General features: G+C 38.4%; 1 protein-coding gene across 8 annotated transcripts in view; it reads left to right on the top strand.

Moving 5' to 3' along the window:
* The window catches only part of Vps8 (VPS8 subunit of CORVET complex), a 228,157-nt gene that overhangs the window by 126,374 nt on the left and 73,837 nt on the right, over nucleotides 1–27,946 (top strand). For all 8 annotated transcript variants that reach the window (XR_015441160.1, XM_087187025.1, XM_087187022.1 and 5 more), the window contains 3 exons: nucleotides 4,302–4,391; nucleotides 7,774–7,820; nucleotides 20,132–20,279. Coding sequence is in view for 7 of the 8 variants with exons in the window: in XM_087187025.1 (XP_087043151.1) it covers nucleotides 4,302–4,391; nucleotides 7,774–7,820; nucleotides 20,132–20,279 (285 nt within the window). In the remaining variant the exon portion in view is untranslated. The remainder of the gene's footprint in view (nucleotides 1–4,301; nucleotides 4,392–7,773; nucleotides 7,821–20,131; nucleotides 20,280–27,946) is intronic.

Genomic DNA, 27,946 nt, shown 5'->3' with positions numbered 1-27,946 from the left:
TTTTCTATTTGAATGTTTTATATCCACTGATTTGTAAAATTTCTTTATGTATCTTGGAGGTTAGTTCTTTTTTAGACATACGTGTGGTAAATATCTTCTCCCATTCTGTGGCTCCTGTCCTTCAATCTTTTTGTTGTTCTTTGTAAGAAAAGTTGTTTTTTTAATCATCAAAATAATCGATTTTCTCCCTTTATACTTAAGAAGATGTCTTCTTTGTTAGATCAAGGCCAGTCTGTTATACATCCAAGTACAGATAAACAAAAGATGTCCTCCTTTATTATCTGTCATCTAAAAGCTTTCTTGCTCCCTTCCTTGCGTGCTTGGGATCAAATCCAGGGCCTTATGAGTGCTAGGCAAGCATTCTACCACTGAGCTAGACCCCCTAACCCTTGATTTTTTATTTAATTTTTAGCATTCCATCGAAAAGCAGTGTTTGTATGTGGTATGAAGTAGTGGTCCAATTGATTTTTAAAATTATATGTGTCCAGTGTTCCCAGCAGCAATAATTTGAGAAGTTGCCTTTCCCCATTGTTCTGCAGAGATACACTGCAAGGATCTATATGCTTGGACTGTTTTTCTGGTCTTTCTCTTTCATTGGCCGATTTACCTTTCTATCTCTGTATCATGCTAATTATTGTACTGTATGGTAAGTCTTGATATCTTTAACAGAGTCTTGGCTATTATGATCTTTATGTTCCTTCTAAATGCATTTTAGAATTAACTTACCAAATTCCATTAAAAAGAAAAAAAGGAAGAAAGAAAACTTCATGATTTTGACAGGCTTTTGATTGAATCTGTCCATCATTTTGAAGATAATTGATAATGTTTATAAATTGAGTTGCCAATCCATGCCTAATGGTATTATCTTTCTGTAATGTTTTAAGATTTTAACTATAGAGGTTTTTCATCCTTTTTTTAGATTTACTGTCATAACTTATTTTTCCCCCCTGTACTGGGGATTGAACCCAGGGCCTTCACATTGAGATACATTCCCATCCCTTTAAAATAAAATTATCAGGCTAGGGATTTAGCTCAGCTGTTCCATCGCCTGCCTTGCAGGCGCAAGGTCCCAAGTTCGATCCCCAGTATCAAAAAATAAAGAAATTTTTAAAAATTATTTATTTGAGACAAGGTCTCAATGAGTTGTCTAGGCTGGTCTCAAATTTGTGATTCTTCTGCCTCAGCCTCCCAAAGTGCTGAGACCACAGACTTGCAACACCACACCCAGCTACAGCTTTTTTTTTTTAGTGCTACTGTTAATGGTGTTTTTTAAAATTTCATTTTCAGCATAAGTCTGATGTTTACTGAAAAGCTTTTTATGGAAGTTTCCTTTTATCTTTGGTATGCTGAGGATTTCCTCATGAAGTAGTAACTTTTTCACCTTTTCTCTCTTATTCTGTTTTTGTGATAAACTTTATTGATATTAAACCAACCCTGAATTCCACAGATAAGTTCAACTTGATACTGATAAATTATTTTAAAATATATTTGGATTTCATTTTTATTCAAGATATTGTATCAATATTCATGAATAAGATTGATCTCTAGTTTTCCTTTCTTATATTGTCTAATTGGTTAGAGTGTCAAAATATCGCTAGCCTCATACAATGAGCTGAGGAAATTTTCTTTTTTCTCTCCTCTGCAAGAGGTTAATGTTTGAGTTATTTTTTCCTTAAGTACAGTGATACCTTAGTTCAGAACTTAATTTGTTTCATGACTTTGGAAAAGCTGGCCACGTTTGTGTTTGTGTGAGAAAGATGGCTGCAGTTGTGTTTGTCACCCAATGCAGAGTTTGCAAACAAAAACAAAAATTTGCCAAAGGCTTCTGTTTGCACGCCAGATTTTTTGCAAACAAAAGTGTTTGTGAACCAAGATACCACTGCAGTTACTAGAACTTTCCAATGAGGCCATATGGCCATTTATTTTCCATATGGAAAGATTTTTGACTACTCATTTATTTTTTTTTTCCTGAGACAGTGTCTTGCTATGTTGCCCAGCCTGGCATTGAACTCTTAGACTTGGGCAACTCTTGCTTTAGCCTCCAGAGTAGTGGGAACAAGTGTGTGCTATCGTGACTACCTTTTTAAAATGTTTGTTGTCGTTGTTGTTGTTGTTTTCTTTCCCAGTGCTGGAGATCAAAGTCAGGTACTTGTGGTAAGCAAGCATTCTTTCACTGAGCCACATCCCTCACCTACCAATTTCTTTATGGTTGAAAATTGATTAAGGCTTTCTGTTTCTTTTTTTTTTTGGTACTGGGGATCGAACTCGGGTCCTCTCGCTTGCGCAGCAGGCAGTGAAACCACTGAGCTAAATCCCCGGCCCAAGGCTTTCTGTTTCTTAAATCAGTTTATTGAATTATACTTTTTAGGAATTTATCTATTTTGCCTAAGTTTTTAAATTCTTGTGATTAATAAATTCTTTTTATTGTTCCAATTAGTTACACGATATCTTTTGTTTGTGCAACAGATTAGTTTATACTCTTTTTTGAGATGTAGTTTGTTAGTGTACATCATAATTATTTGTGTCAGCTAATTGTTATTAATTTACAAATACTACCTAATAATAATTATTAAATATATCATGAATGTTTCAGTTATAATAACTTGTGTAGGTCTTACTAGATAATATGCTATGCTGGTCTGCATTTAGTCTTTGCATTTAGCTGTGTCTTGTGGCTGTGGTTGGTTGAGTAGTGTTCCCAACTAGAAACGGCTACCTGGAAAGGCAGCATATAATCCAAGAAAGAAGAGAGTTTCAAGAAGAAAAAGATAGCCAGTGACATCAAGGAAATTTCAAAGATAGGACAGATTAGAAATCTTAGATTTGGCAGAAATAGGTCTTATTAATGTGGTTAATTTACAGTACTGATATTTAGTCTCCTTTAAGATTTAGTACGTTATTGGCTGGGATTTAGCTCAGTGGTGCTTTGCCTGCCTCCCAAGTGCAAGGTCCTCAGTTTGATCCCTGGTACCAAAAAGAGAAAGGAAAAAAAAAAAGATTTGGTACCTTTTCATTTGAGAGGTGCAAATTAAAACAACACTGAGATTCCATCTCATTCCAGAAAGGATGGCTGTTATTAATAAACAAACCAGTAACAAATGCTGCAGGGGCTCTGGGGAAAAGGGAACCCTTCTCCACTGCTGGTGGGAGTTTAGACTGGTGCAACCACTGTGGAAATCAGTGTAAAGATTCCTCAAAAAACTAAAGCTAGAGGTTCCATTTGACCCAGTTATTCCCCTTCTTGGTATCTTCCAGAAAGAATGAAAAGCACCATACCACAGTGATACATGCACACCCATGTTTATAGCAGCACAATTTGTAATAGCTAAATCTTGGAAACAGCCTAAATGCTGGATTGATAAAGATGTGATTTTTAAAAAATAATGGAGTACTATTCAGTCATAAAGAGAGATAAACCTGAGACATTTATAGCTAAATAGACGCACCTTAAGACCATACTTTTAAGTGAAATAAATCTGACACTCATATGTAAATACCTCATTGTTTCTCTGGTGTAAGAAACTGAAAGTGTGAGGACCAAAATGTATAATAGATATCGTGAAATAGGAAGAAAATGTTTAAATGGGTAGGGGACCTAGGGAGGGGACGGGGAAATGGAAGGGAAAGGAAAAGAAAATGAGAAAAGAAGGAAGAAATGGAAACAAAGCTTTTGTAAATAAGGAGGGGAAAGAGGGTTGAAGGGAGGGCAGGGGAATGGGGAAAAAAAAAAGAATCAAGATATACATGTACAGGTACAAATTCCCAATAATGAATGTGATCATTATGTCTATCTAAAATGTATCAATAAACTTAATTAAAAAAAGGTTTAGCACCTTAAGTCGATTCCTTAAGATACTTTCAGGTTTCTGAATCCACGAGGCACCAGAGGTAAGGTTTTAGAATTCTTAGCCAGAGGAATTGCAGCTATACTTTTTCCCATTCCTTGCAGTTATTACTTTAAAGCTCAACAGTGAGATTCATTGAAGAGAACTCGGGAAGCTTTTGTTCCTTCTGTTCATCCTGTAGATATCATGGCCAGAATCCAGAGTTTATAGTGCTTTCATTTTCTAAGAATTCAAAATTACCCTCTTTAAAAGCCAAATTCTGTTTTATTATATGAAACATTTCCAATTTTTCTCATTTGCAATGTACACTTTAAATGGAGGCCCTGTGTCAAGGTCTCCTGAAACACAGTGTGGACACTTGTGACAATATTGAGGTAGGTAATCATATCTCATATCTTTGGGCATTCTATTTAAATATACCATTTTGACCGGCTTTATCTTTTCCTTTAACTCCAGGAGCTTGTATCCCTGAAGCCCTGTAAAGCTGCAGAGCTTGTTGCTACACACTTTTCTGAACAGATTGAAACAGTCATTAAAAAACTTCAGGTAAATATTCCAAGCATATATTGGGAAAAAACAACTAATTGAGAGACAATTATTGAGCCTCCACCTAAGAACTTTTGATTGAAGTAATTTCTTAAAATGATGTTGCCACTTTAGTAACTTCTGCATTGTGTGCGTGTGTGTAAGCAGCTATGTGATGTTCTTCGAATCTCGAAATGAGGGAGATCATCTTTGGGCATAACAAACATTAACATCAGAGAAACATCCTTGGAACTATCACACACACTTACTCCAGAAATTACAATCTACAGAAGATCCTCTCTTCCATCCATTTTCTTTTTCTATGGGACCCATAGCCCTATTTTCTTTAAGATTCATGTTACTTATTCAAAACTTTGCAGTCCTCAAGGTGGGGTTAGTGTTGACTTTCTAGAATTTTTCTTGAAAAATATTAACTAGAGTACAGCTACAAGCATGCTGGACATTGAGAAACTCGGTTGGAAGTAATATTTAATGGACCTAGTATACCTCTTTATCACTTATGTGGCAGTATTGAGTTTCCTTCCTGCCATTATGGGAGCAGAACAACAGGAACATAAAGCGTAACCCAGAGTCCTCAAATGGTACAAATAATGGTGGGGAACAGCTGTACAGAATGAAAATCAGAGCAGTGAATGGGAGCCAGGTGACCTGAAAGGCAAAGATTTGGAATTCATTCAAGTGCTTATAGTGTCCCCACTCAGTACCACAAGTACTAAGCCCTAAGGACACAAATAAGAATCCAATCTTTCCTTTAATTTTTCCTATGGAACAGAGCATTCATGTAACGTAGTACAGTGTTATAAGAGCCACACTAGAGATTTGTAAAAAGTGCTGTAGAAATGAAAGAGGAGAGTGATGGGCTGTGAGAAAGTCAGACAAGAATTCTCAGAAGGACTTCAACTGGGTCTGGAATTACTGGTCTCAGTTTTCCAGAGTTGGGAAGGGGGTTCTCCATAAAGGGCTGTCAGAACGTGAAGACTGAGAGGCACAAAGCACATGCATTCAGAGAATGGTCAGGTCTGTGTGAAGCATGATGTTCTAGTGGGGCAGCAGTGGAAGTGACCTTGGATTAGGCTAGAAGGGTTATGTTGGGAGGAACAGGTCAGAATGATACAGACTGGAAAATGTAGCTTGGGGCCTGATAGTGTATGTAATACTAAGACATTTATACTTATCTTCTATGCGTGAGAGAATTACTAACATGTTTAACCAAATGATAATTTTATGAGATCCCTTTTCTAGAAAATGGGCTCTAACTAGCAATGTAGAGAATGGGCTGGCAAGGAGAACAAAGGAAGCAGAGAGACCATTTAGAAGACAGAAGGTCTGGGCAAAAGATGTGAGGACCAAGAGAAGGCCAGTGTCAGTGGAGAGGCAGATTCCAGATGTTTTTGTGAAATAAAACATACAGGACTTGGAAACAGTTGAATATGATAGAAAAATTTAAAAAAATTACTCCCAGATACTAAGCTTGGTTGTCCAGCAGTAGGTCAGTTGACGCAGAATAAAGATCTAGCCACTGATTCAGTAATACTTATGTTCTGGGTCCAGAAATGAGAAGTGCTGAGGATACAAAAACATAAATGTAATCCCTGCCCCCAAGGAAAAAGACAGCTAAGGAACGGGTGGGGCTGGGAGGTGCTTCTGCTCACACCCCTCCGGCTCGCTCGCACAGCTTCGCACCCTGTCAAGTCAGCAGTCTTGGTAACCTCACCTGTCGCGCTGGGGCCGTGTCTTTGTTTAATGTAAGACTCAGTGGCAGGATTGTTTTTTTCTGTAGTCTGTAAGGATATTGAGACAGGCAGGCCTAGTAGATGGATATAATGTCATTTGTCAGACAAATACATAAAAGCTATCAAGTCATGGATAAGAAAAAAAGTGACTATTTGATTGTAGTCTGTTGAGTCTTAGTTCTTTTTTTTTTTTTTTTTTTTTGGTACTGGGGATGGAACTCAGGTCCTTGCAGAGTCTTAGTTCTTGTAAAGAAATTTTATTTTGGGCCGGGGATTTACCTCAGTGGTTCTGCTGCCTGCTTGGCAAGCGGAAGGACCCAAGTTCAATCCCCGGCACCAAAAAAACCAAAAGAAATTTTATTTTATTGTCAAACTTTATTAATTGTATAAGAATTCCACACAGATCTTATAAAGTACCTTTACTTTTAATGGTCAGCAATGTGTCTCTAATTGTTTTCAGAATTCTTGAGAAAAGAAGTAAGCCAGAATGATGTTATAACCAGGAAGAAAGTCATATAAAATAAAGTGACAGAAAAAAGTGATAGGAAAAAGATAAGAAATCAAAGATTGATAAAGGCTAATAAGTAATATGTGTCAGTCTTTTTAAAGACTAATAAATATATATTTAAAATTATATATTTTTAAAATTTTTAGGGGGGGTACCATGGATTGAACTCAAGACCTTGAGCTCACGAGTCAGGCAGCCAGCACCACTGAGCTAAATCATCAACCATTTATGTATATGTTTTTGTTTTTAAAATATCATTCTTTAAATGACATTAATCCTTTTCACTTTGGAAGTTCTCTGCTCTTAGAGGTAAAGTTTGAATGTGTCAAGAAAAGAGGAAAGCCAAACAATAACTTTTTGTGTAGGCTTCCCAAGAACTTAAAAACATTATTTATATTTATGTAGTTAAAGAAGGTTTATCTCATTTAACCCTCACCACCACCCTGTGCAAAAGGTGGACAAGATGTTACTGGGGTTTTCCCACATAGGGAAACTGAATGTTGAAAGGGTAAGTGACAGTACAAAGTCACATAGCTCTTCAGTGTCAGGGGCAAAACCCAGGTATTATGGCATATTGATTGCTAGCATGTTTTGGTTTGATCGTCATCTCTTATGTATTTGACTATACTGTGGAGATAATGGGTTTGTTTTGGTGGTGGCTCTTAACTTGAGCCTTAAACCCTGCCTGGATTAACTGTCTCCCAGCAGGTGATTGTAACCAGGAGGCATTGCAGCTAGAACTCAGAATTCACATCACACAACCTTGGTTTCACAGGATAACAAGAGTAGCTTACTGAATTAATAATTTTAGCAGAGTGGTTCAAAGCACCCACCACTGCCTCTCTAAGGTTCTTGTGCTGGGAATAGCTCAGTGATGTGTCTCATTACAGGCCTTTTTAAAGGATAGTGAGGTATATTCCTCCTCCATTCAAAATTGAATGTGTGACAGTGATTAGAACTATTGAGAGGACATCAAGGATCTCCAGATGATTCTTTGGAATTCCTTAGATCTCTACAGAGGCTTAATGGAAATAGTCAGATCTGTGCATTTGAAAGGAACTGCCTAGAGTAGTTCTTTACTATGGTATAATTTGGAAAATTTGTTTTAATATTTAATTGTATTTTTTGTTTCTCCTTTCAGAACCAGGTATTGCTTTTTAAATTTTTGAGGAGTCTTCTTGACCCAAGGTATGTCGTTTTATAACTTTGTGTAATGTGCAGATGGAAAATAAATTGAATTTAAGATAGCTTGTGATATCCAAATAGTAAAATGAGCTCTTAATTTTTAATTATTAATAGGGATAACTTGCATAAAAACTATTCATGATTTGAAAATAAATATTGAGGTAATTTTTTTTTTCCCATCTGAACATGAGAATACACAGTGAGTTCTCATCTATGTAAATAAACTAATGAAGCCGTACCATAAGGACCTGTTTCAGGAAGAATCTGATAACCAGACAGCTTCCCCTTTCTATCCTAACTTCACTCCTGCCTATTCCTTATTCCATGCTGTAGATGGGTGGGTCTGCTATTTAAAGAAAACTCCTCTTTTCCAGCCAACCTCTAAATCTATTGCCTTTTAAACTCGCACTTGATTAGTTTTGAGTAACTTCAAGGTGGTGTGGAAGGGAAGTTTAAATGTCTTTCAATTGCTACTGTGAAACTTACGAAAACAAACTCCAGATGATGATGACATTACAAAATGGGTTTGTAAGCAAAGCAGCTTTGCATGTGAGAGTTTAAATTTTACCACAGCCAAGTGGAGTGCATTAGAAGTTGAGTGTAATAATATGTAACATCTCTAAAACAGTAACTCTTAACCAGAAGTATGTATCAGGATCACTAAGGAAGCTTTCAAAAATACTTATTCCTGGGCCCAGCCCCACACAGATGATGGTGAAATAACCTTGCTTTTAAAAAAAAAAAAATAAAAGGATACAAGTACTAGGAGGATATTTTAATGCATGCTTAGAATTAAGCACAGACTTAATCTTAAATATAGTATCCTGGGATGGTGTAGCTTTCATATTTGAAGTACAAACTTTAGGTTTTATTAAATATATGCTGACCATTGGGAAACAGCTATTTATATTAATAATTATAATAGCAATTTTAGTTATTTCAGTATCCCGTGCTACTTTTAAATGCTAGATACCAATGCAGTACCTCTGTTGATTGAAATAATTTTTTGAAAGCTCAGTCATTTACATCTTGAGCAGGTTATGCTGTTTTTAAATCTAGAATCAAGCAAATGTGTGTGCAGATGGTTAGAAAAAGCAGTCTAAGTACCTCATTCCACTCCAGTTCAAGACCTTTTCAAAATATCTATGTTTTAATTCCCACTCTCAGGTTATTACTGCAGTTTGACGTCTTTTAGAATTTCTTTTAATTGTATTTTTCTCAGAGCCAGCTTGGGCTCCGATGTGCTTGTAGATGTGACGGAGATGGCTTAGAATTGGAGTTGGAAAGGGAGAGAACTACAAAGAGCACAAGGAGAGTGGGCAAGGGAATCTGAGAGAAGGAAGGGCGAAGAAGGTCCCAGCTGTACTTCCGTCCTTTCTCCAGAGCTGGCCACCTTCCTCCCCATGGCACAGCTCCCTCTACCCCTCACCAGCGCTTCCTCCAATAGGACAACCATTCTCTTCCTGGGGATAATTTTTTTTTAACGAAATCCTTTTCTCCAACTGTTCTACCTGGAGATACTCAAACTGGAAGGACAGAAGCTTGGCTTTGAACTTGACATTTTTTTCAAATCCAATAAAATGTCAAAGATGATACTGACCAAATTTTATTGTTTTAAATAAAAAGATATCAGTACTAGGTAGTATAAATACCAGTATAGTCATTTGCTCTGGTATCACAATCACTGTTTAAACTTCATCATAATAAAAATGGCAAGTCACAGAAGGAGCAGATGTGTTCTGTGAAAAGGCTGCTCAATCGTGATCTATACCTCGAGTGGAAAGATGCTAATTAGGCAGAACTCTCAGAGTACTATACATGTCATTTTGTTTACTAGCAGACCAAAAACAATTTTACACTTATGTGAGAAAGAGGTATATTTTACCTCCTTCAAATAACCCTTGTAGGGAACAGGGGAAGGGGACGTTACCAGAACCTCTGCAGTGAGTCCTGGTCTCCTGCGAGCCACGGCAGCACACGGCGAATTACAGGAAAGGTAGACAAATGAGACTGAGAAGAAGCTGAGCTTTGGGTCTGATCCGTGCTGCTCTGGGCGGCAAAGACAAAAGCCCCCAGTTTACCACACCTTTTATTCAGTACCTCATAACAAATGACTTGCAGAGAATTCAGTACATCGGGAGAAACAAATGTAACAAATGACTTGGAGAGAGTTCAGTAGTTCACATTGGGATAAACAAGGTGTAACAAAAGGCTTGCAGAGAGTTCAGTACATCTCGGGTAAACAAGATGTTAACAGTCTAAGAACAACAAGGAACTGAGCAGATGTTTGTTCTCCCAGGATGTTTCTTGTCCTGGAGAATCACAGCATCACTGGATCACTGAAGTCTCAGTTGTGACCCGAGGCCAAACTGGAGTTATTCTGTAGCTGGGCTGTAGGCAAGAGAACTAGGCTAACCAAATGATTTTTCCCTAGAATTATGTAGCATTGCTCCCAACAAACCCTAACCCAAGGTCATTACTCTAATTTAACTTGTCACACACTGTTTCTCTCCTGAGACATCAGTTCAGCTATGAGGCCTTCCCTGACCCACTGCAGAGAGAAGCAGTGCACCCATAGCCCTGTTGCTGCCTCCTCTGCCCCCAAAAAGCAGCATGACTGAAAAGACCACACTCTCACAGCAGCCAAATCTCCATCTTTACTTTGGCCTAACAGCAGTTAAGAGTCCTGAATTAACTAGATTGAAACCTTAGCACCACCTTTAAAAAGAACTGCTTGAGAGGCTAAAGTGGGAGTGTTATTTTATCTCAAGAGTTCAGGACCAACCTGGGCAACATAGCCAGACCCCATCTGAAAAATACAAACATTTTTAAAAGTTCACTTTTATATTATCCACATCCAATTGTCAGAGACCTCATGTTTCTGCCTTGAGAATCCCAGTTCCTGAGACCGTCATATTTTGTCCTCTTTATGTCTTATAGTATCAGCTTAACCCACAAAAGCCTAGTTAGCCCATAACATACATGTATAATACAAGTAATGTACTGAATTCTGGATTGAGGGGGGAAGATGAGGTGAAGAAGGTGGAGTACAAAGGCATTGTGGAAAAAAGAAATTCTCCATTTCTTGCTCTCAGAGCTGTTCTTAGATAAAGTTTTGGATTATAGGATGTTTATCTGTGTCCTCTTTAACTTCTGTCCCCCTATTTCCAAGGCCACAGGGTCACGCATTTCTTCAGGTTTTCTGCTTCATAAGCACATGCAGATAGGGAGTATTCTTCACAGATTCTAAAATCTCAACTACCTCTCTCTGTGATCCAGTCAAAATGCTTTCTAATTGCTTTGTCAGTATTTGTAGTATTTGACACTCATACAGTGAGGAATATACAAGCAACATACGAATACATATGGAGCAAGCATATACCACAGGTAGAAAAAAAAAATCCATCCCAAATACCAAGTGACCACAAACGTGAGAAGATTGCAGATAGTGTGGACCAGTTTATATTATCTCTGATTGACCGATTTGCCATGACATTTTAGCCTTTTAAAAATCACTGTGTTGTAGGGGCAGAGGCAGATTTCCCCTCTGCCCTCTGAAGGTTCACTGGAATAAACTGAGAAAGAGTAATTAGGAGAAAAGGCGAACAAACTTATTTACATGCAGAAGGGGAAAAGTCACAGCATGGAGGAGAATCAGAAGAGTAGGATCAGCCACAGTCTCAACATTATGTACCTCACATACCTCCTTTTGTACAGGAGATGAGAATGGGGACGTAGACCTTTCTAGGGGAATGGAAAATGATTTCTAGGGACCTTGATGGGCTTGGAGAACAGGCAGTGGCCAAGGAAAAAGTGTTTGGCCCATAGAATGGCAGTGGTTTGTTAAAATTTCTCTATGAGACCAAAATAGAGGACAGTGGTGTGTGACAAAACTGTCCAGGGGTGTTGACAGACTTCTTGCTTCCTGAGATATGAGTTGAGTTATTCAAGGCTCGGGGAAGGGACCAAAAGAAATTGTTTTTGTCTAGTGGGTCCAGACTTTAGGCAGATGCAGGAACATTGCAGAAAGCCTCTCCCTGCTCTCCAGGAGGGGGACATGGAAAGTCAGTGGGACCTGGATTCTGAGGTAGGTCCTCCATTCTCTCAGCCTGTCAAAGCACCTGCCCTTGGGGTCCAGCATTGTGCTTACTGACCAACTGAAAAGGTTAGAGTCGCATCACATACTGGGAAAATTATAAGTATGGAAAAAGATGTAGGGACAAAAGAACATCACTGGCACCTGACCTTAGATTATTTTTGTCTTTGTTTCCTCCTTTTCTGTTCTTATTATTTTTTTAAGCTCCAGGTTTTCCCACCATGAAATGCCTATACATTTCTGGAGAGTAGGGAAAAGAAAGATAGTTATTTTGAGAAATATTTCATATCAGATTTTGTTTTGTTTGCTCTTGCTCCCAAAGCCTGTGTTAAAAGGATCATTACTCCTATATATGTAGTTTATACATACTTGCATTGAGTTGTTTTTGAGAGAATTGTTTTTGAGAGGATCATTTTTATTAACACTTTGAAAGGAATATATTATCTAGTTGAATTCTTGTGTGTATCTACATCTTTACCCAATTTCTTTAAGGTATCTTGGTTATATAATAATTTTGTCAGTAGAAGTAATTGACCTACAAAGATATTGGTGGCATCTGTACGTGGAAAGATTACATAGTTTTGGGGGTAGAGGTGGTTAATCCTGCAGAAACAAATTACTTGCCTGAAATGAGGCCAGCAGCTCAGAAGAGAAAGGATTTGCATCATTCTTCCTCCCATCTCTCATTGGGGCAGCTGCTATTCGGAGCACACCCCACCCCCACCTTGTGGCCTCTTGCTGGCCAGGGACCCTCACAGGAGTTCTGATGTATTCAAATCCAGTCCAGGCCTTTTGTTCAGCAGCAAGCTTGAAGGGTAATACAAAAGGACACTGCTGGCTTTTGAGCCGTGTAAAGAACAAAGAGGATGTGCAGATATATTTATATTCAAAATACTTTACTCAGTGCGATGTTCTTGATAATGTTGATTTAGCCTTTGTTAGCCATCTCCTGGAGGCCTGTGAAATATGTAATACCATTTTCCTGTAGGTTAAAAAAAACCCTCACATAAAACATCACATTGTCTTTTATTCCTTTCCTTTTTTTTTTTTTTTTTTTTGATACTAGGGATCAAACTCGGGACCTTGCACTTGCAAGGCAGGCACTGGAACCACTGAGCTAAATCCCTGACCCATCACATTGTCTTTTTAAGTCTTTAATCAAAGTAAAGTAAAAATTGAACATTACTAAGAAAATGAGTAACTTTGCCAAGAAGCAAATTATAGATTATGGAAATGGTTCTACATTGGGTTTTAGTTGAATCTGTCAGTATTTCTGTGGATATTTTTGAAAAGGACGTTTTAAGATATTGACATGCAGTCTCGAAATAAATTACAGTATATAAGCACTATCCCTGGCATGGGAAAGGAAATAGGTCCTTGCCTTCAGAGCCTGGGCATTCTAATGAGACTAGTAAGAAGGAAATTCTAGTATAAGTAGCTTCAGTAAAATCTGAAAGTGATGATCAAATTTTCACTTTGTTTACCTACTGCCTCTCCGCCTTCTCAGCCACACTACACAAACCAATCAGTCAACAAAACCTACGAACTGCCTCTTCCATGTCTCTTGTATGCGAGGCCTCCTCTTGTCTACATGCTCCCTACCCTGGTTCAGGCACTCAGCATCTCTCTTCTTGTTTCTGTGGCTGGTTTCCCAACCAGCCTTCTTGATGCCTCTATTTCTCCATTTTCAACAAGCAAATAGTGGTAACGTTCCCATCCCCATTCCGAGAGTTTTTCAATTCTTATTGTCTGAGCTGAAGTCCAAACTCCTCTAGTGTTCAGGCCCTTCTTGACCCAATGCAGTCCTGCCTGTACATGTTCATTGTCTCCCATCCTCCCATTTCTCTTCTTTATTTCTCAGCAGTACTGAACTGTTTGCTCCTAGGATAAACCACACAGTGCCGTTCCTCCCTGTGAGTAGTTGGTCCTCACTGTTCATCCACATTATTTTCTCGAGAGGAATTTATCTACGTGGATTAAAAGCTGTAAGGTTATGCATGTGCTTTATCCAATGATTCCATTTTGGAAAATATATTTTAAGGAAATACTCTGAAATAAAAAAGTGATTAATACTAAAATATCCATATTAGCATTCATAATGCAAAAAGCTGTTCTAAACGGGGCCTAGAGAAGATGGCCAAGTAAACACATAAGTATGTGAGCTTAGTTTAATACCAGATTGGTAAACATGGCAATGTGAATGTAAAGAAATGCTAACCAGGAAAAATGTGTAGCATTTGAGAGTCCACACATGCTATCTGTGACTAAATGATAAGAAGCGAGAAAATATGTACAGATACAGATAAACTTAATGTTCACCACGTTCTTTGCCCCCTATAGATATTCTTAATAATAAAAATGAGAGCAATTCTTAGTGTTTTGGAAGAGTTTGCTCTTTGCTTTTTAAATTTCTGTGATAATTGGGTTGTAAAGTTTCAAAAAATTGCTTAATTTTTATTTAAAGAGGTCTTTAGTACTGACATTCCTCTATTTTTCAATGAGAAAGATGCATTTTAAGGTTCACTGTGGCATTTAAAATTCTATTCTTTCTACTGTTATGTATGTATATTACTGTTTTCTATCATGGTCTTTGTTCTTTGTTTCTTTTTTGTGTGTGGCTCTCACTTATTTTCTACTTTCTCTGATTTTAATTGGATATTTTATATGAAGCCACCTTTTCCTCTCAGCATATCACGTATACTTTCCTTTTTAAAAATTTTTTAGTGGTTGCTCTTTAGTTAGTAGTGTACACTTACAACTTATCTGTAGCACTTCCTGGGTAATCCGAGAACCTTGGACTAGAGTACGCATTTGACTGCTTCATTTCCCTCTGGTTAGTTAGGCACTGATCTGAGGTTCCCTTGAGGGCAGGTTTACTAGTCGCTGCAGCTACCTTAACACAGCCCCACAAACTGAGTGACTTCAACAACACACAGCAGTTTGTTTTGTTGCAGTTCTGGGTACTGAAAAGATGAGGTCAAGTTGTTGGCAGGGTTGGTTCTTGGGTTGTAGAGGCAGGCAGCACATCCTCTGTCTCCCTCCCCCCCTCCCTCCCCCTCCCTCTCCCTCCCTCTCCCTCCCTCTCCCTCCCTCTCTCTCCCTCTCTCCTTCTCTCCCCCTCCCTCCCCTTCCTTCCCCCTCCCTCCCTCCCTCCCTCCCTCCGGTGAAGATTTTTGTTTTCTGAAGACGTTGGTCGTATTACATTAGAGGTCTACCCTCCAATAGGATTTAATCTTAACTACATTTTCTTTGATTGCATTTGCAAGTAATGTCACATTCTGAGGTTCTGGGGTTCATACTTAAACATGTGGGTTGGGGAGCATAATTCAGCCCATCAAAACAGGCCTGGTGGAGGAGGACAAAATGCTCTTATTTCAAACGGGCATATTTCAAAATGGCTGCTCCTCCCCTGCCCGTGAAGAAAGCATGGGGCGGGGGCTGTAAACTTCACATGGAGAACCCGGGGTCCCTCCCGGATGCAAACCCCACGAGTGTGGGAGCACTCCTAGGACTGGGACCTTCTGGAGTTTTTAACTGCCAAACTTGTCCACAAAGAACCCCCGGCAACTTTTCAGCTTCAGTTTTAAATTTTCCTACCCCAGTCTGGCTCCAGCAGCTGCAGTATCTGCTCTTGGGCTTCTGCTCCCGAAAGCTATGCTGCTGTCTATCCCCTCAGTGCCTCTCTGGGGGGGAGTGGTTTTTGCCCTTGCCTTTGATTCTAAGATGGAACTAAGAAGGGCTGATGCTTTTTCAGCATTTTTTCAGTTGTGAGCAAGGGATGAATTCTAAGGCATTTACGTGCCAGACCAGAAAGCAGTTGTATGTGGTCATCCATACTATACTGTACTGTACTGTACTATACTATACTATTCTATACTATACTGTATAGATGTACAGTAGCCTACCCCAGCATCCATCCCAAAACTATTTCTGGAAAATATTTAGTTTAAAGAATGTCTCCATAGTGGGATCACAGCACTTGTCTTGGATTTCTTCCATCCGATCTGTCACTTTTGAGAGAGAATGGTTGGAAGTGCACTAGTGTAGGTGTTATGCTGAGTTGCCAGTGCCTGCACCTTCCAGTTTTTCTTTAACTTGGGCCAAGCGGCCCTTGTTAGTGAGATGACAAGATTTTAGTGACAAAGAGAACTTTACATTAGGAAGAATATATGACTGCAGAATTATTATCTACTAATCATGATACTTTGGAAAATTGTTTTAGTTACCCTATGGGTGTTTTTGTTTTTAGTACTGGTAATTGAATCCTGAGCTACAGCCCAAGCCCCTTTGTGGATTTTTAAACGGAGTCTGTGCAGCTTCAGAATGATCCAAATATTATCTGCCGATATAACTGTGGAGCTAAATAATTCTTCCTGTCTCTAAAATCATTAAGCTGACTCTTTCTTTCTCTCTCTTTTTCTCTTTCTTTCTCCCCTCCTTCCCTCCTTTTTTCTTCTCTTTTCTTTTCTTTCCTCATGCTTGCCCACCACTGAGCTATATCTCTGGCCCAAGCTCTTCTTTCTGTTAGCTTATAAAGTCCATTCTTCCTGTCCATACAGGAGAACAATCAAAATACTTTTTCATGAGTATCAGAGGAGTAACAAAAATTTTATTAAGATTTGAAGTACAAGGGCTGGGGATTTAGCTCAGTGGTTCTGGCTCCTGTCTCGCAGGCACAAGGTCCCAAGTTCAATCCCCGGTACCAGAAAAAAAAGATTTGAAGTACATTCTGGCACTTGGTTAATCAAACTAGGAAAATGGAAAGTGACCAATTCCCCAAAGCCAGCTATCTTAGGTCGGCTATTACATCAGTTTGGTGTCAGAATCTTTGCTGTCGCACGGAATGGTGTGCTTGTCTACTTTGGCCTTTGCCTCATAAAAACTTGTAAGGGACTACAGCTGTTCCTAGCTGAGGGACTCTCAGCAGGGTTGTCATGAACAGCAAGGAACTAAAGGATGTCACTGGATTCCTTCTTGCCAAAGGACAGGTTTCTGCCTCTCAGTTGTTGTCAAGTTGTAGGCATTATTTTTATTATTTTATAGTTTAGATGTTGTCTTTGCTACCAGTAATTACCACATTTATAGCATTTTTCACACAGATTGTACATTTTACCCATTTGGCACATGATGACATTGTGGTGTCTCTAACAGAGAATGTGTGTAAAAAGCTGAAAAGTTCAGCCAAAAGGCCTGTGAACCATCTTGTTTGAATGAAAGCTACAGAAAAAGCAGTTTTCTTTACTCTCATGCCTTGTGATATAGCCGAGTTCTCAATCTGAATGTCCTGAACGTGCCAGGCGTGGTGGCACACACCCATAATCCTAGGTATTTGGGAGGCCAAGGCAGGAAGATTGCAAGTTAAAATCCAGTCTGGGGAATTTAGCAACCTACCGAGACCCTGTCTCAAAATAAAAAATAAAAAGGGCTGGGGATGCAGTTTAGTGCTCATTGGGTTCAAACTCCAGTCCTGAGAATAAGAAAGTACTGTACTAAATAGCCATATGCCACTATCTCCAAGGACTAGATATAAGGGAATGAGCAGAGAATTGAAGTGAACAGAATTTAGGCTAAGCCAAAGTGGTTCTGAGTTGTCACAGTAGGTACTGAGAAAAACTGGTAAATCATCTTCCTTAGAGATATAGAAGAATACCTAGGCTGGCCTACTTGTGTGTAGTTTTTAGAGAAAGGAGGAGAAACTAGACCAGCCTCTTTTTATTCCACAACAACATTTTTTTAATTTATCAAATGAAATATTAAGTCAGATTTGAATTTTAAAATCATTTTAATATACGTTTTTCAAAACTGATTATATATTTTTATTCTTCCCCAGAAATGGTACAGTGTACAAGGTTATAATTTAAAATGAATTTCACACCCTGATTAACAGTGGAAATATTTCTCCAACCTGAATTTTAGAGTATGTGGGGATGTAAGCATGTGCTACAAGGTACACATATACCTTCTGTTAAAACTGATAAAAGAAAGCATATGTATACTTTGTGAAATTCTCCCTTTTACATACATTTGAATGTTTATACCCTTTTAACTGATGCTAGTATTAAAATAAATTCCCAAAAGAGTAGATAAGGTATAGGTCTAAAAGACATAATTTTGACAGCTGTTAATATTACCGTTGAGTATGTCACACAGGTAGTTAATAGAAGACTAATAGAAATAGCTTTAGAAAATGCATACAACAAACTATGTTTATGTGCAGGACTGATAAGCAACAGTCAGAAATGGATGTAAATTCATTAATGGTACAGCTTATTAAAGTTTTGATTATGTTAATGTTTCCTGATCATTTCCCATCAGACACATGATTTTCCTCATAAATTAATACATCAAAATCTATTTATTTGGGTGATTTTCTTAGTTTGATGCATATTCACATCTTCAGTTCTTATAAACGGTTTTGTCAATAAATGTTCTGGGAAGAATTAAGTACTGTGATTCTTTGGCAGATGCCTATATCTAGTCTTAATTTGCTCTGTGGTCTGACATTTATAAGGCATACAGTACCAGAAGTCTGATAGATAAAATACAACATCAACAGCTTGGTGTGAAAATCTGGAAAGTACACTGGCTAGTATGGAGGCACAATGGTTAACATTCTCATTTTATTTTTATTTTTATTTTTATTTTTATTTTTTTTGGTACTGGGGATCGAACTCTCGGGTCCTTGCGCTTGCGCAGCAGGCGGCAAAACCACTGAGCTAAATCCCCGGCCCAACATTCTCATTTTCTTTTATCTAATAGTGTTCTCTTAAGACTCAACCTTGTCCCTCTGAGACAATATAAGAAAAACTAAACTATTTTGGTTACCAAAATGTGTGTGAGGATTTTCCTCATTTGGCAATCAATTCCTTGGTGGACACCAACTGGGTGTCCTATGGTGTAACTCCATTCTGACACCATCTACCTATGGTTAGTGTCATATTCCACATCAAGGACATTTCAGAGGATACACAAGGACAGGTAGATGTCAGAGATGCATAGTGCAAGGTATATAGCAAGGGCTGGGAACTTGCATGTCCTCTCAGTACTACCCTCCAGGGACTTCCACCTGTTCAGCAATCTGGAGGGTCTCCAAACCCTTTCCCTTTTGGGTTTTTGTGGAGGTTTATTATGGATCCATGACTGACTACCTCATTGGCCAGAGGTGATCAACTTTTAGCCCCTCTCCTTCCTTGGAGATTGGTGGAAGTGGAACTGAAAATTCCAACCCTCTAATCACACTGTTTCTCTAGCAACCAGCCCCCCATCTAGAGGGTACCCTGGAGCCTGCTGTGTGACATACTCTCCACTAACATTAATGGTTGCAAAATTATGTCTTTTAGACCTATACCTTATCTATGCTTTTGGGAATTTATTTTAATACTAGCATCAATTATAAGGATATAAACATTCAAATGTATGTAAAAGGGAGAATTTCAAAAAGCATACATATGCTTTCTTTTGTCAGTTCTAACAGAAGGTGTGTGTGTACCTTGAAGCACATGCATACATCCCCACCTACCCAGCCACTAGTCATTTCACTACCAGAAAATACTTGCCACGTTGGAGAATCCAAGGGATTTGGGATCCATGTGCCAGGAACCAGGGGCAGAGCACCACGTGCCAGGCACTAGTTGACTTTGAAAATTCATAAGTGATGGAGCCGGGGATTTAGCTCAGTGGTTCCACCACCTGCCTCACAAATGCAAGGTCCTGAGTTTGATCCCCAGTACCCCTCAAAAAAGAAAAACATCATAAGTGAGAAGGCCACTGGGTACCTGCACTCACTGAGTTTTATAGTCTTTCAGAGAAGACATAATTAAAGAAATAATACAATGTGATGTGATTGTTGCTATAAGGGAAGGATGGTAGGGATGGTTTTTGAGCCTGGAAGATGGTTAGTTATGTATAGTTACTTATGGGTCAAATTGTTTAGACTGACTTTGGTCTTGTTTCTTCTAGAGAAAAGCAAACTTTTGGTATGATTTAGGAGGGTCTCAAATGAATACCATTTTTGTAATTATTCAGTGTAAACTTAGAAATATTTCTATTTAGAATGCTGGTGTACCATATAGTTTACCTGAATAGCCCAAGTAACACTGAGACTTAACATTCACAGTTTAGTCTTAGTTTTAATGTAATATATTTGTGACTTGTACTCTTGAATTACAGGTTTGATTGAATAATGATACAATTTAGGACTCTTGTCTTTTGTTTTCAGGGAAGGTATTCATGTAAATCAAGAATCACTGCAGATATCTCCCAGTATTACAGAGCAGTTCATTGAGCTGTTATGTCAGTTCAATCCAAACCAAGTTATAGACACACTGCAAGTCCTTGAGTGCTATCGACTAGAAGAAACTATTCAGGTAAGGCCATTAGTGTACAAAAGACAAAAAAAGTGAACTTTTGCTAAACAGTCTCCATTTTCCAGGCGAGCAAAGGAAGACTCAAGGTTACTTGCAGATGTTGATAGCTAGTCAGTGGTCGTGTCAGAGGTGGAACCCAATACTCTGACTCCATAGTGGATGCAGTAATTGCTGATAAACTTGTCACTAGACAAGTTCCAAGGAGGTCCTCCAAAGAGAAGATGGGACCTCAGCTCAGCACACTGAGTAGGCTCTTGAATCTTGTCAAGGAAAAAAAATGTCAGGATGTGTCAGTATAAAGCATGAGCAGATTTATTAGGCAGAGTTAGAAAGTAAGGGAGAGGGGCCAGGGATGTAGCTCAGTGTTTCCACCGCCTGCCTCACAAGTACAAGGTCCCGAGTTCGATCCCCAGAACAAAAAAAAGAAAGTAAGGGAGAAAAGGAAAGGACTGGCTGGAACAGCTAGAGGGTGCTCACTCTGATGAAGAGGTTTGGACTCACTTGATTACCAAAAAAAATGAGGCCACCTTTTATGGATTGGCTGAGATGGACTAAGATCTGACCAGTCATTATCTTGGTTCTAGCTTCATACCCCTGGAGGTATCCTATGGCTTGAGGGGCAGTTTGGTTCCCCTTAGCTGATTGTTCTTGCTTGGGAGAGGGAAGCCTCAGGTCCTGTCATGGGGTAATTGTTCCCACTTGGGGAGGTCACCCCACCATGGGGTCATCCTCTAGGCTTGTTTGTTTCTGGAATCTGAGGTTACTGTAGGTTTAGGACAATTTCTAAGCATGCTCTAGGGGTCTGGACATTGTAAAAGCTGACAGTTGAATGTCCTGAAAATCCAAAAAATCCAAAAGATTAAATTAATTATCTTTTCTTGGTGTCCTCAGTCTTGAAGGGGAATGAGATAGAGTAGGTAAATTTAAGGCTAATAACCCTTGTAATACACACTCCTAAGTGCTTAACATGCCTAGATCCAGAGCTGAGCAGGATCTAACCTAAAGTTTTGAGGTAATAAAAGAGACAAAAAAAGGCAGAAAGGCAGAGACACCAAGTTCATCCATTTTCAGTTACCCATTGGGCACTTGCAGGTCCAGCCTCTAGGTCCCTATAAAAATCTCCCCTTGTCTTAGTTCATTCCTCAGTCTGAAGGAATCCTTATGGCTTGGAGGGCAGTTGGGTTCCCATGAGATGATTGTTCTTGGTTGGGGGAAGGAAGCCTCAGTTCCTGTCCTGGTATAATCATTCCCTCATCCTGGGATGGCTTAGAAGGCTGTACAAGGAATTACAGGTTTAGGACAAGGCTGGAGACTTGTAAGCATCACCAAGGGCGTTCTGAAACTGAACACTGTTAAAGCTGGTAAATGGGTGTCTCTGCAAACCCTGAAAATTACTCTTATCTTGGTGTCCTCATTCTGGAAGGAGGATGAGTTATACTAGGTAAATTTAGGGCTGATAAAACTTATAACATGGAAACTGCTTAAATGATTAACAAGCCTACATCCAAAGCTGAGCTGGAATCTGACCCAAAGTTGTAAGGTAATAAGGAGTCAGTTTCTTTTTTTTTTTTTGATACCGGAGATTGAACTCAGGACCTTGCGCTTTCAAGGCAGGCGCCAGAACCACTGAGCTAAATCCCCAACCCTACAAGGTAATAAGGGAGACAAAACTTGAGTTTTCTTGTCTTCTTTCTGCCTGTCTTTGTTTTTTTTCCACTCTATCTCAAATTGTGGTTCTGCATTTATTGTGTTAAAGTTAGAAATAACACACATCCATTACTGTTAAGAGTCAGCCTTTGTCTAGAAATTCTAGACAATAGGCCGAGAAAAAGGAACTCAGTAAAAATATTCAAAGGCAAAGACCAAACTCTTGTTTGGAGACACTGATGATTGGATGGTCCTGGTTTGCCACAAAACTTAATAGGCAGGGGCAATCCAGTAGCGATTCTCTGGCCTTGTTCTGTCCTGTTTCCAAATGAAGGTGCGAGAGAGTGTGTGTGAGTGTACACACACTTATATAAACATAGTCCACTGTAAGAGGTAGGAATGTTCCCCATTTAAAGTTTATCTTAAAGATATCTTTCTGTCTCCTTTTTTGGCTAATAACTAAAGTAACCTTTATTGTCTGCCATCTACCTCTTGAATTGCCCATGTACTTTTTAAATGATTAATTATGAATCATTTTAAATATTTAGAAATATATAGAGTATTAAATACATATGTACCTACCAACATTGACGTGTTGCCATGCTGGCTTCATGAATCTTGGTTATCTTGTTTGTTTATTTGTTTGTTTTAAAAATAAAGCACCCTTGGTTAGGTGTGGTAGTGCCTACCTGTTATCCGAGCTACTCAGGAGGCTGAACCAGGAGGATCACAAGTTTAAGGCCAGCCTAAGCAACATAAGGAGACCCTGTTTCAAGATTTAAAAAAAAAATTGAAAGGGTTGGATGTAGCTTAGTACTCCCTAGGTTCAATCCGTGTTACCACAATCAAACAAAGCACACCTCATCTTCCCCTTTCTCCTCAGAGGTTACCACCAGTGTAAAGCTGATGTTTATCATTTCAATCCATGATATTAATTTTTCCTATATATGTATATTCCTGTAAAATACATGGGATAGGGCTGGAGATGTAGCTTAGTGGAAGAACATTTGCCTAGCATTTGTGAGGCCCTGGGTTCAATCCTTGGTACCACCAGGGGAAAAAAAGCCATGATACCTTTTTAAAAAAATTTATGTCAGTATTATTTTGCTTTCATCACTGCTTTTTAAAATTAATTAAATTTTTTTTTTTTTTTGGTACCGGGGATTGAACTCAGGTCCTTGCGCTTGCGGCAGTGAAACCACTGAGCTAAATCCCCAGCCCTTTAAAATTAATTTTTATACATGCAGTTCTCCTTTATTCACCTTAATAGCCATCTAGTAGTATATTAAACATAGATGCCAGTGTGTTTCTCTATTGATATTTACAATGTTCCCGGTCTTTTACTATCTTAAACAGTGCAACAATGCACATGCTTGCATGTATCTTTTTTTTTTTCTTGAGCATGTCTTCTTGTGTGCCCATATGAGGTTTCTCTAAGTGCTATACCTAGAAATGAGATTGTACATAGAGAATAGAGTAGCTTAATTCTACTAATACTGTATTGCCCTGTTGATTTCCTAAATGTTTTCCTCAGCAGCATTTGAGATTTGCTGTTTTCCCACATCTTGATATTTCTAATTTTTGCCACAGTGATCAGTGTCATTGATTTCTCATGACCTTGACCATCTTTCCATATGTTTAATGATTGATTGGATTATCTGTTCGTATAATTTGCCTGTTTTTCTATTGCCTGTATTCCCCTCTGAGTTCTAGTTCTTTCTAATTTCTGTTCTTTCGTCTTTGATTTTACATGTGGGGACATGCCTTCTTCCAATCTATCCTGGCCTATCTTTTAGCTTGAATTTTAGGGACTTCTTTTTAATTAGTAGTTTCTTGTAAGGTTTAAATTTGTGCATATGTCTTATTTCCATTCCTGTTTTGATGGCACAGAGGATGTCTCTTAATGTAAGTTTTATAGTTTAGCTTTTTGCATTTTAGGCTTTTAATTCATTTGGAATTTATTTTTATAGGTTGATCAAGAGAGAGAGGATTATATCATTTTCCCACATGATGACTAATGGTCTACATGACACTATATGATTTGTTTCTCACTGACGGGTTTTTTGGGGGTTTTTTGGTACCGGGGATCAAACTTGGGTCCTTGTGCTTGCGTAGCAGGCGGCAAAACCACTGAGCTAAATCCCCAGCCCTCCTCACTGATGTTTTACATCATACTACAGTCTACCAAACTCACAAATATGCATGGATCTGTTCGTGGATTCTCTTTAGTTCCTTTAGTTCTTTGTCTTTCCTTATATTCATATCACATATTTTAGTTAATATAGTTTTACAGTAAGACTTATTCTTTTAAAAAAGCATCCCACACTCCTCATTTTTTGAACTACTGTGGCTACTTTTGACCGCTTACTATTCCACATCAATATAGGGATCACATTGTCAAGTACCTTTTTAAAAAAAATTCTTCTGCAATTTTGATTTTTAAAATACATTGAATTTACAGATTAATACGGAGAGAATTGACATCTCTATGGTATTGATTGTTCGCATTCAAAAATATATTTGCCTTTTAAAAATCTCTTTTATATCCTCTGATGAGGCTTCACAACTTTGCATGTATGAAAGGGGGTTCTGGGGAATTAACCCCGGTGTACTCTACCACTACATTCTCAGCCCTTCATATTTTAAGACAAAGTCTCACTAAATTGGCCAGACTGTCCTTGAACTTGAAATCCTCCTGCCTCAGGTACCCAAGTAACTAGGATTACAGATATGAGCCACAGCTCCTAGCTCATAACTCTTATATAAGGTTCTTGCACATGTTTTCTTAAATTTGTTCCCAGATACTATATAGGTTTTGTTAACGTTGTGCAAAAAAAATTTTTTTTTTTTTGTACCAGGGATTGAACTCAGGACCTTGCACTTGCAAGACAGGTGCCGGAACCACTGAGCTAAATCCCCTGTCCTGTGGAAAGAAATTTTTGAAAATGACACTTTTTATTCCTTGCTACTGCACTATTAGAATGTGACTAATTTTTTACTGTTATTTGGCAATTAGGCTGACTTCTTTTTTAGTTCAATTAGTTTTTATATATTTTATGAAAATAATATTTTCTATGAAAAATGGCAGTCATGTTTTTTTTATTCCAATCTTACATTTTTTTTTCTCTCATCAGATGTTTAGGTCCTCTAGGATATTGTTTTGAGTAGAAAGAGAATAGTGTGCCTTCTAGCCTTGTTCCTGATTTAAAAGGGAATGTTTCCAACACTTTACATTAAGTAGTTTTTATTGTAGAGTTGTTTTTTTTGTTTTGTTCTGTTTTTAGATACCAGGGATCAAACTCAGGACCTTGTGCCTGCAAGGCAGGCACATTGCGATGTTGTAGAGTTTTTTTGGTTTGTTTAAAATATTATTTTCTTGGTACGTTTTAGGTATACAATATAATGACATTCATCATTGGAAATTTGTACCTTTACATAATCTCTCTTGGTTCTTATTTTTCCCCCTTCCCCTGCCCTCCCTTCAACCCCTCCATCCCTCTCTATTTGCAAAGACTTTGTTTCCACTTTTTTCATTTTCTCATGTTCCATTCCGTTCTTTCCTTTCCCCTATCCTTCCCACTTGCCCTTCCCCTTTGCCCCTTTTCTTCCTATTGAACATTATCTATTAGGCCTTTTAGTCCTTCTTTACACTTTCAGTTTCTCACACTAGAGAAACTATTCGGTATTTACACATGTGCATCCTGTTTATGTCACTTAAGAGTATCAACTCAATGTGCATCCATTTAGCTATAAATGTCTCTAATTTCTCATTTTTTATGGCTGAGTAGTACTCCATTTTATTAAAAAACCACATTTTCTTTATCCACTCTCCAGTTGATGGGCAGTTGGGCTGGTTCCAAGTTTTAGCTATTACAAACTGTGCTGCTATGAACATGGGTGAACATATAGCTCTGTGGTATGATTCTTTTAATTCTTTGGGGAAGATACCCAGAATAGCTGCGTCAAAAGGGAATTCCAGTCCTAGTTCTTTGAGGTATCTCCATACTGATTTCCACAGTGGTTGCACCAGTCTACACTCCCACCAGCAATGGAGCAGTGTTCCTCTTTCCCCACAGCCCCACCAGCATTTGTTATTGGTTGATTTCATGTTAGCAGCCATTCTTTCTGGAGTGAGGTGAAATCTCAGCCTTGTTTTCATTTGCATCTCACAAATGACCAGTGATGTTGAATGTTTTTTCACATGTTTATTTGCTATTTCTACTTCTTTGTCTGAGAAATGTCTGTTCATTTCAGATGCCCATTTTTGGATTAGGTCTTTAAATTTGGGAGGTCTGATTTTTTAAAGTTCTTTATAGATTCGAGATAGTAGACCTTTGTCTGAGGAAGAGCAGGTGAAGATTTTTTCCCACATTGTGGGTTGACTCTTCACATTGCTGGTGGTTTCTCTTGCTGTGCAGAAGCTTTTTAATAAGAAGAGATCCCACTTGTTGATTGTTTGTGGTAGTTCATGGGCAACTGAGGTTTTGTTCATAAAAATCTTTTCCTACACCAATACCTAATCTCTGTTCCAGCCGATTCAGCGTTTCTATTTTAATATTTAGATATTTAATCCATTTTGATTTTAGTTTAGTGCATGGTGAGAGATAAAGGTCTAGTTTTAATCTCTGACAAGTTGAAACCCAATTTTTCCAGCACCATTTATTAAAGAGGCTATCTTTCCTCCAGTGAGGGTGTTTGGCTCCTTTATCGAAGATGGGATGGCTGAGTGTGTCTGGAGTTGTTTCTGCACCTTCTAATCTGTTCCACTGGTCCTTAGGTCTGTTTCTTTGCCAGTACCATGCTGTTTTTCTCACAGTAGCTTTGTAGTTGGGGATTGTGATACCACCCCCTGCCATGTCTCTGTTACCTAGAATTGCTTTTGATATTCTGGGTCTCTTCCTGTTCCAAATGAATTTTTGGATTGGTTTCTCAAGGCCCGTGAAATATGCTGCTGGGATTTCTATTGGGATTGCATTGAATCTATAGCAGTTTTGGAAGTATGGCCATTTTCACTATGTTGATCCTTCCTACCCAGGAGTAAGGGATGTCTTTCCATTTTCTGAAATCCTCTTCAATCTCTCTTTTCAGAGTGCTATAGTTTTCAGAGAAGATGTCTTTGATTTCTTTTGTTAGGTTGATTCCTAGGTGTTTCAGTTTTTTGGATGCTATTGTGAAAGGAATTGTTTGCCCTATTTTTCTCTCAGTGAGTCTGTTGTTCATGTAGAGGAAAACTATTGATTTTTGTGTGTTGACCTTGTATCCAGCTACTCTGCTGAATTTCGTTATTAAGTCTAGAAGGCTTTTGGTGGCATTCTTGGGGTCTTCTATATAGAGTATCATGTCATCTGCAAATAATAACAATTTGACTTCTTCATTTCCTATCTATTCCTTTTATTTCTTTCTCTTGTCTAATTGCCTTGGCTAATGTTTCCAAAACTATATTGAACAAGAGTGGTGATAATGAACATCCTTGTCTTGTTCCTGATTTTAGTGTGAAGGATTTCAGTTTTTGACCATTTAGTATTCTATTGGCTGTTAGTTTTTCATAGATAGCTTTTATGAGATTGAGGTAGAGACCGTCTATTCCAATTATTTGTAGGGTTTTTATCATAAATGCATGTTGGATTTTGTCAAATGCTTTTTCTGCGTCTATGGAGATAATCATATGGTTTTGTCCTTGGCTCTATTGATATAGTGTATTACATTAATTGATTTGCATATATTGAACCATCCCTGCATCCCTGGGATGAATCCCACTTGATCAGGGTGTATGATCTTCTTGATGATCTTCTGCATTCTCTTTGCCATTATCTTATTAAGGATTTTTGCATCTATGTTCATTAGTGAGATTGACCTATAGTTCTCCTTTTCGGTTGGGTCTTTCTCTGCTTTGGGGATCAAGGTGATGCTTGCTTCCAGGAATGAATTTGGGAGTATTGCTTCCCTTTCAATTTCATTGAAGAGTTTAAACAGTAGTGGCGGTAGTTCTTCTCTAAATGTCTTGTAGAATTCAGCAGTGA

The sequence above is a fragment of the Heterocephalus glaber genome, unplaced genomic scaffold (assembly GCF_053883595.1).
Source record: "Heterocephalus glaber isolate CG9 unplaced genomic scaffold, H.glaber_assembly_v1.0 deba00001504, whole genome shotgun sequence".
Classification (NCBI taxonomy): domain Eukaryota; kingdom Metazoa; phylum Chordata; class Mammalia; order Rodentia; family Bathyergidae; genus Heterocephalus; species Heterocephalus glaber.
This window is presented reverse-complemented; position numbering and strand designations above follow the sequence as displayed.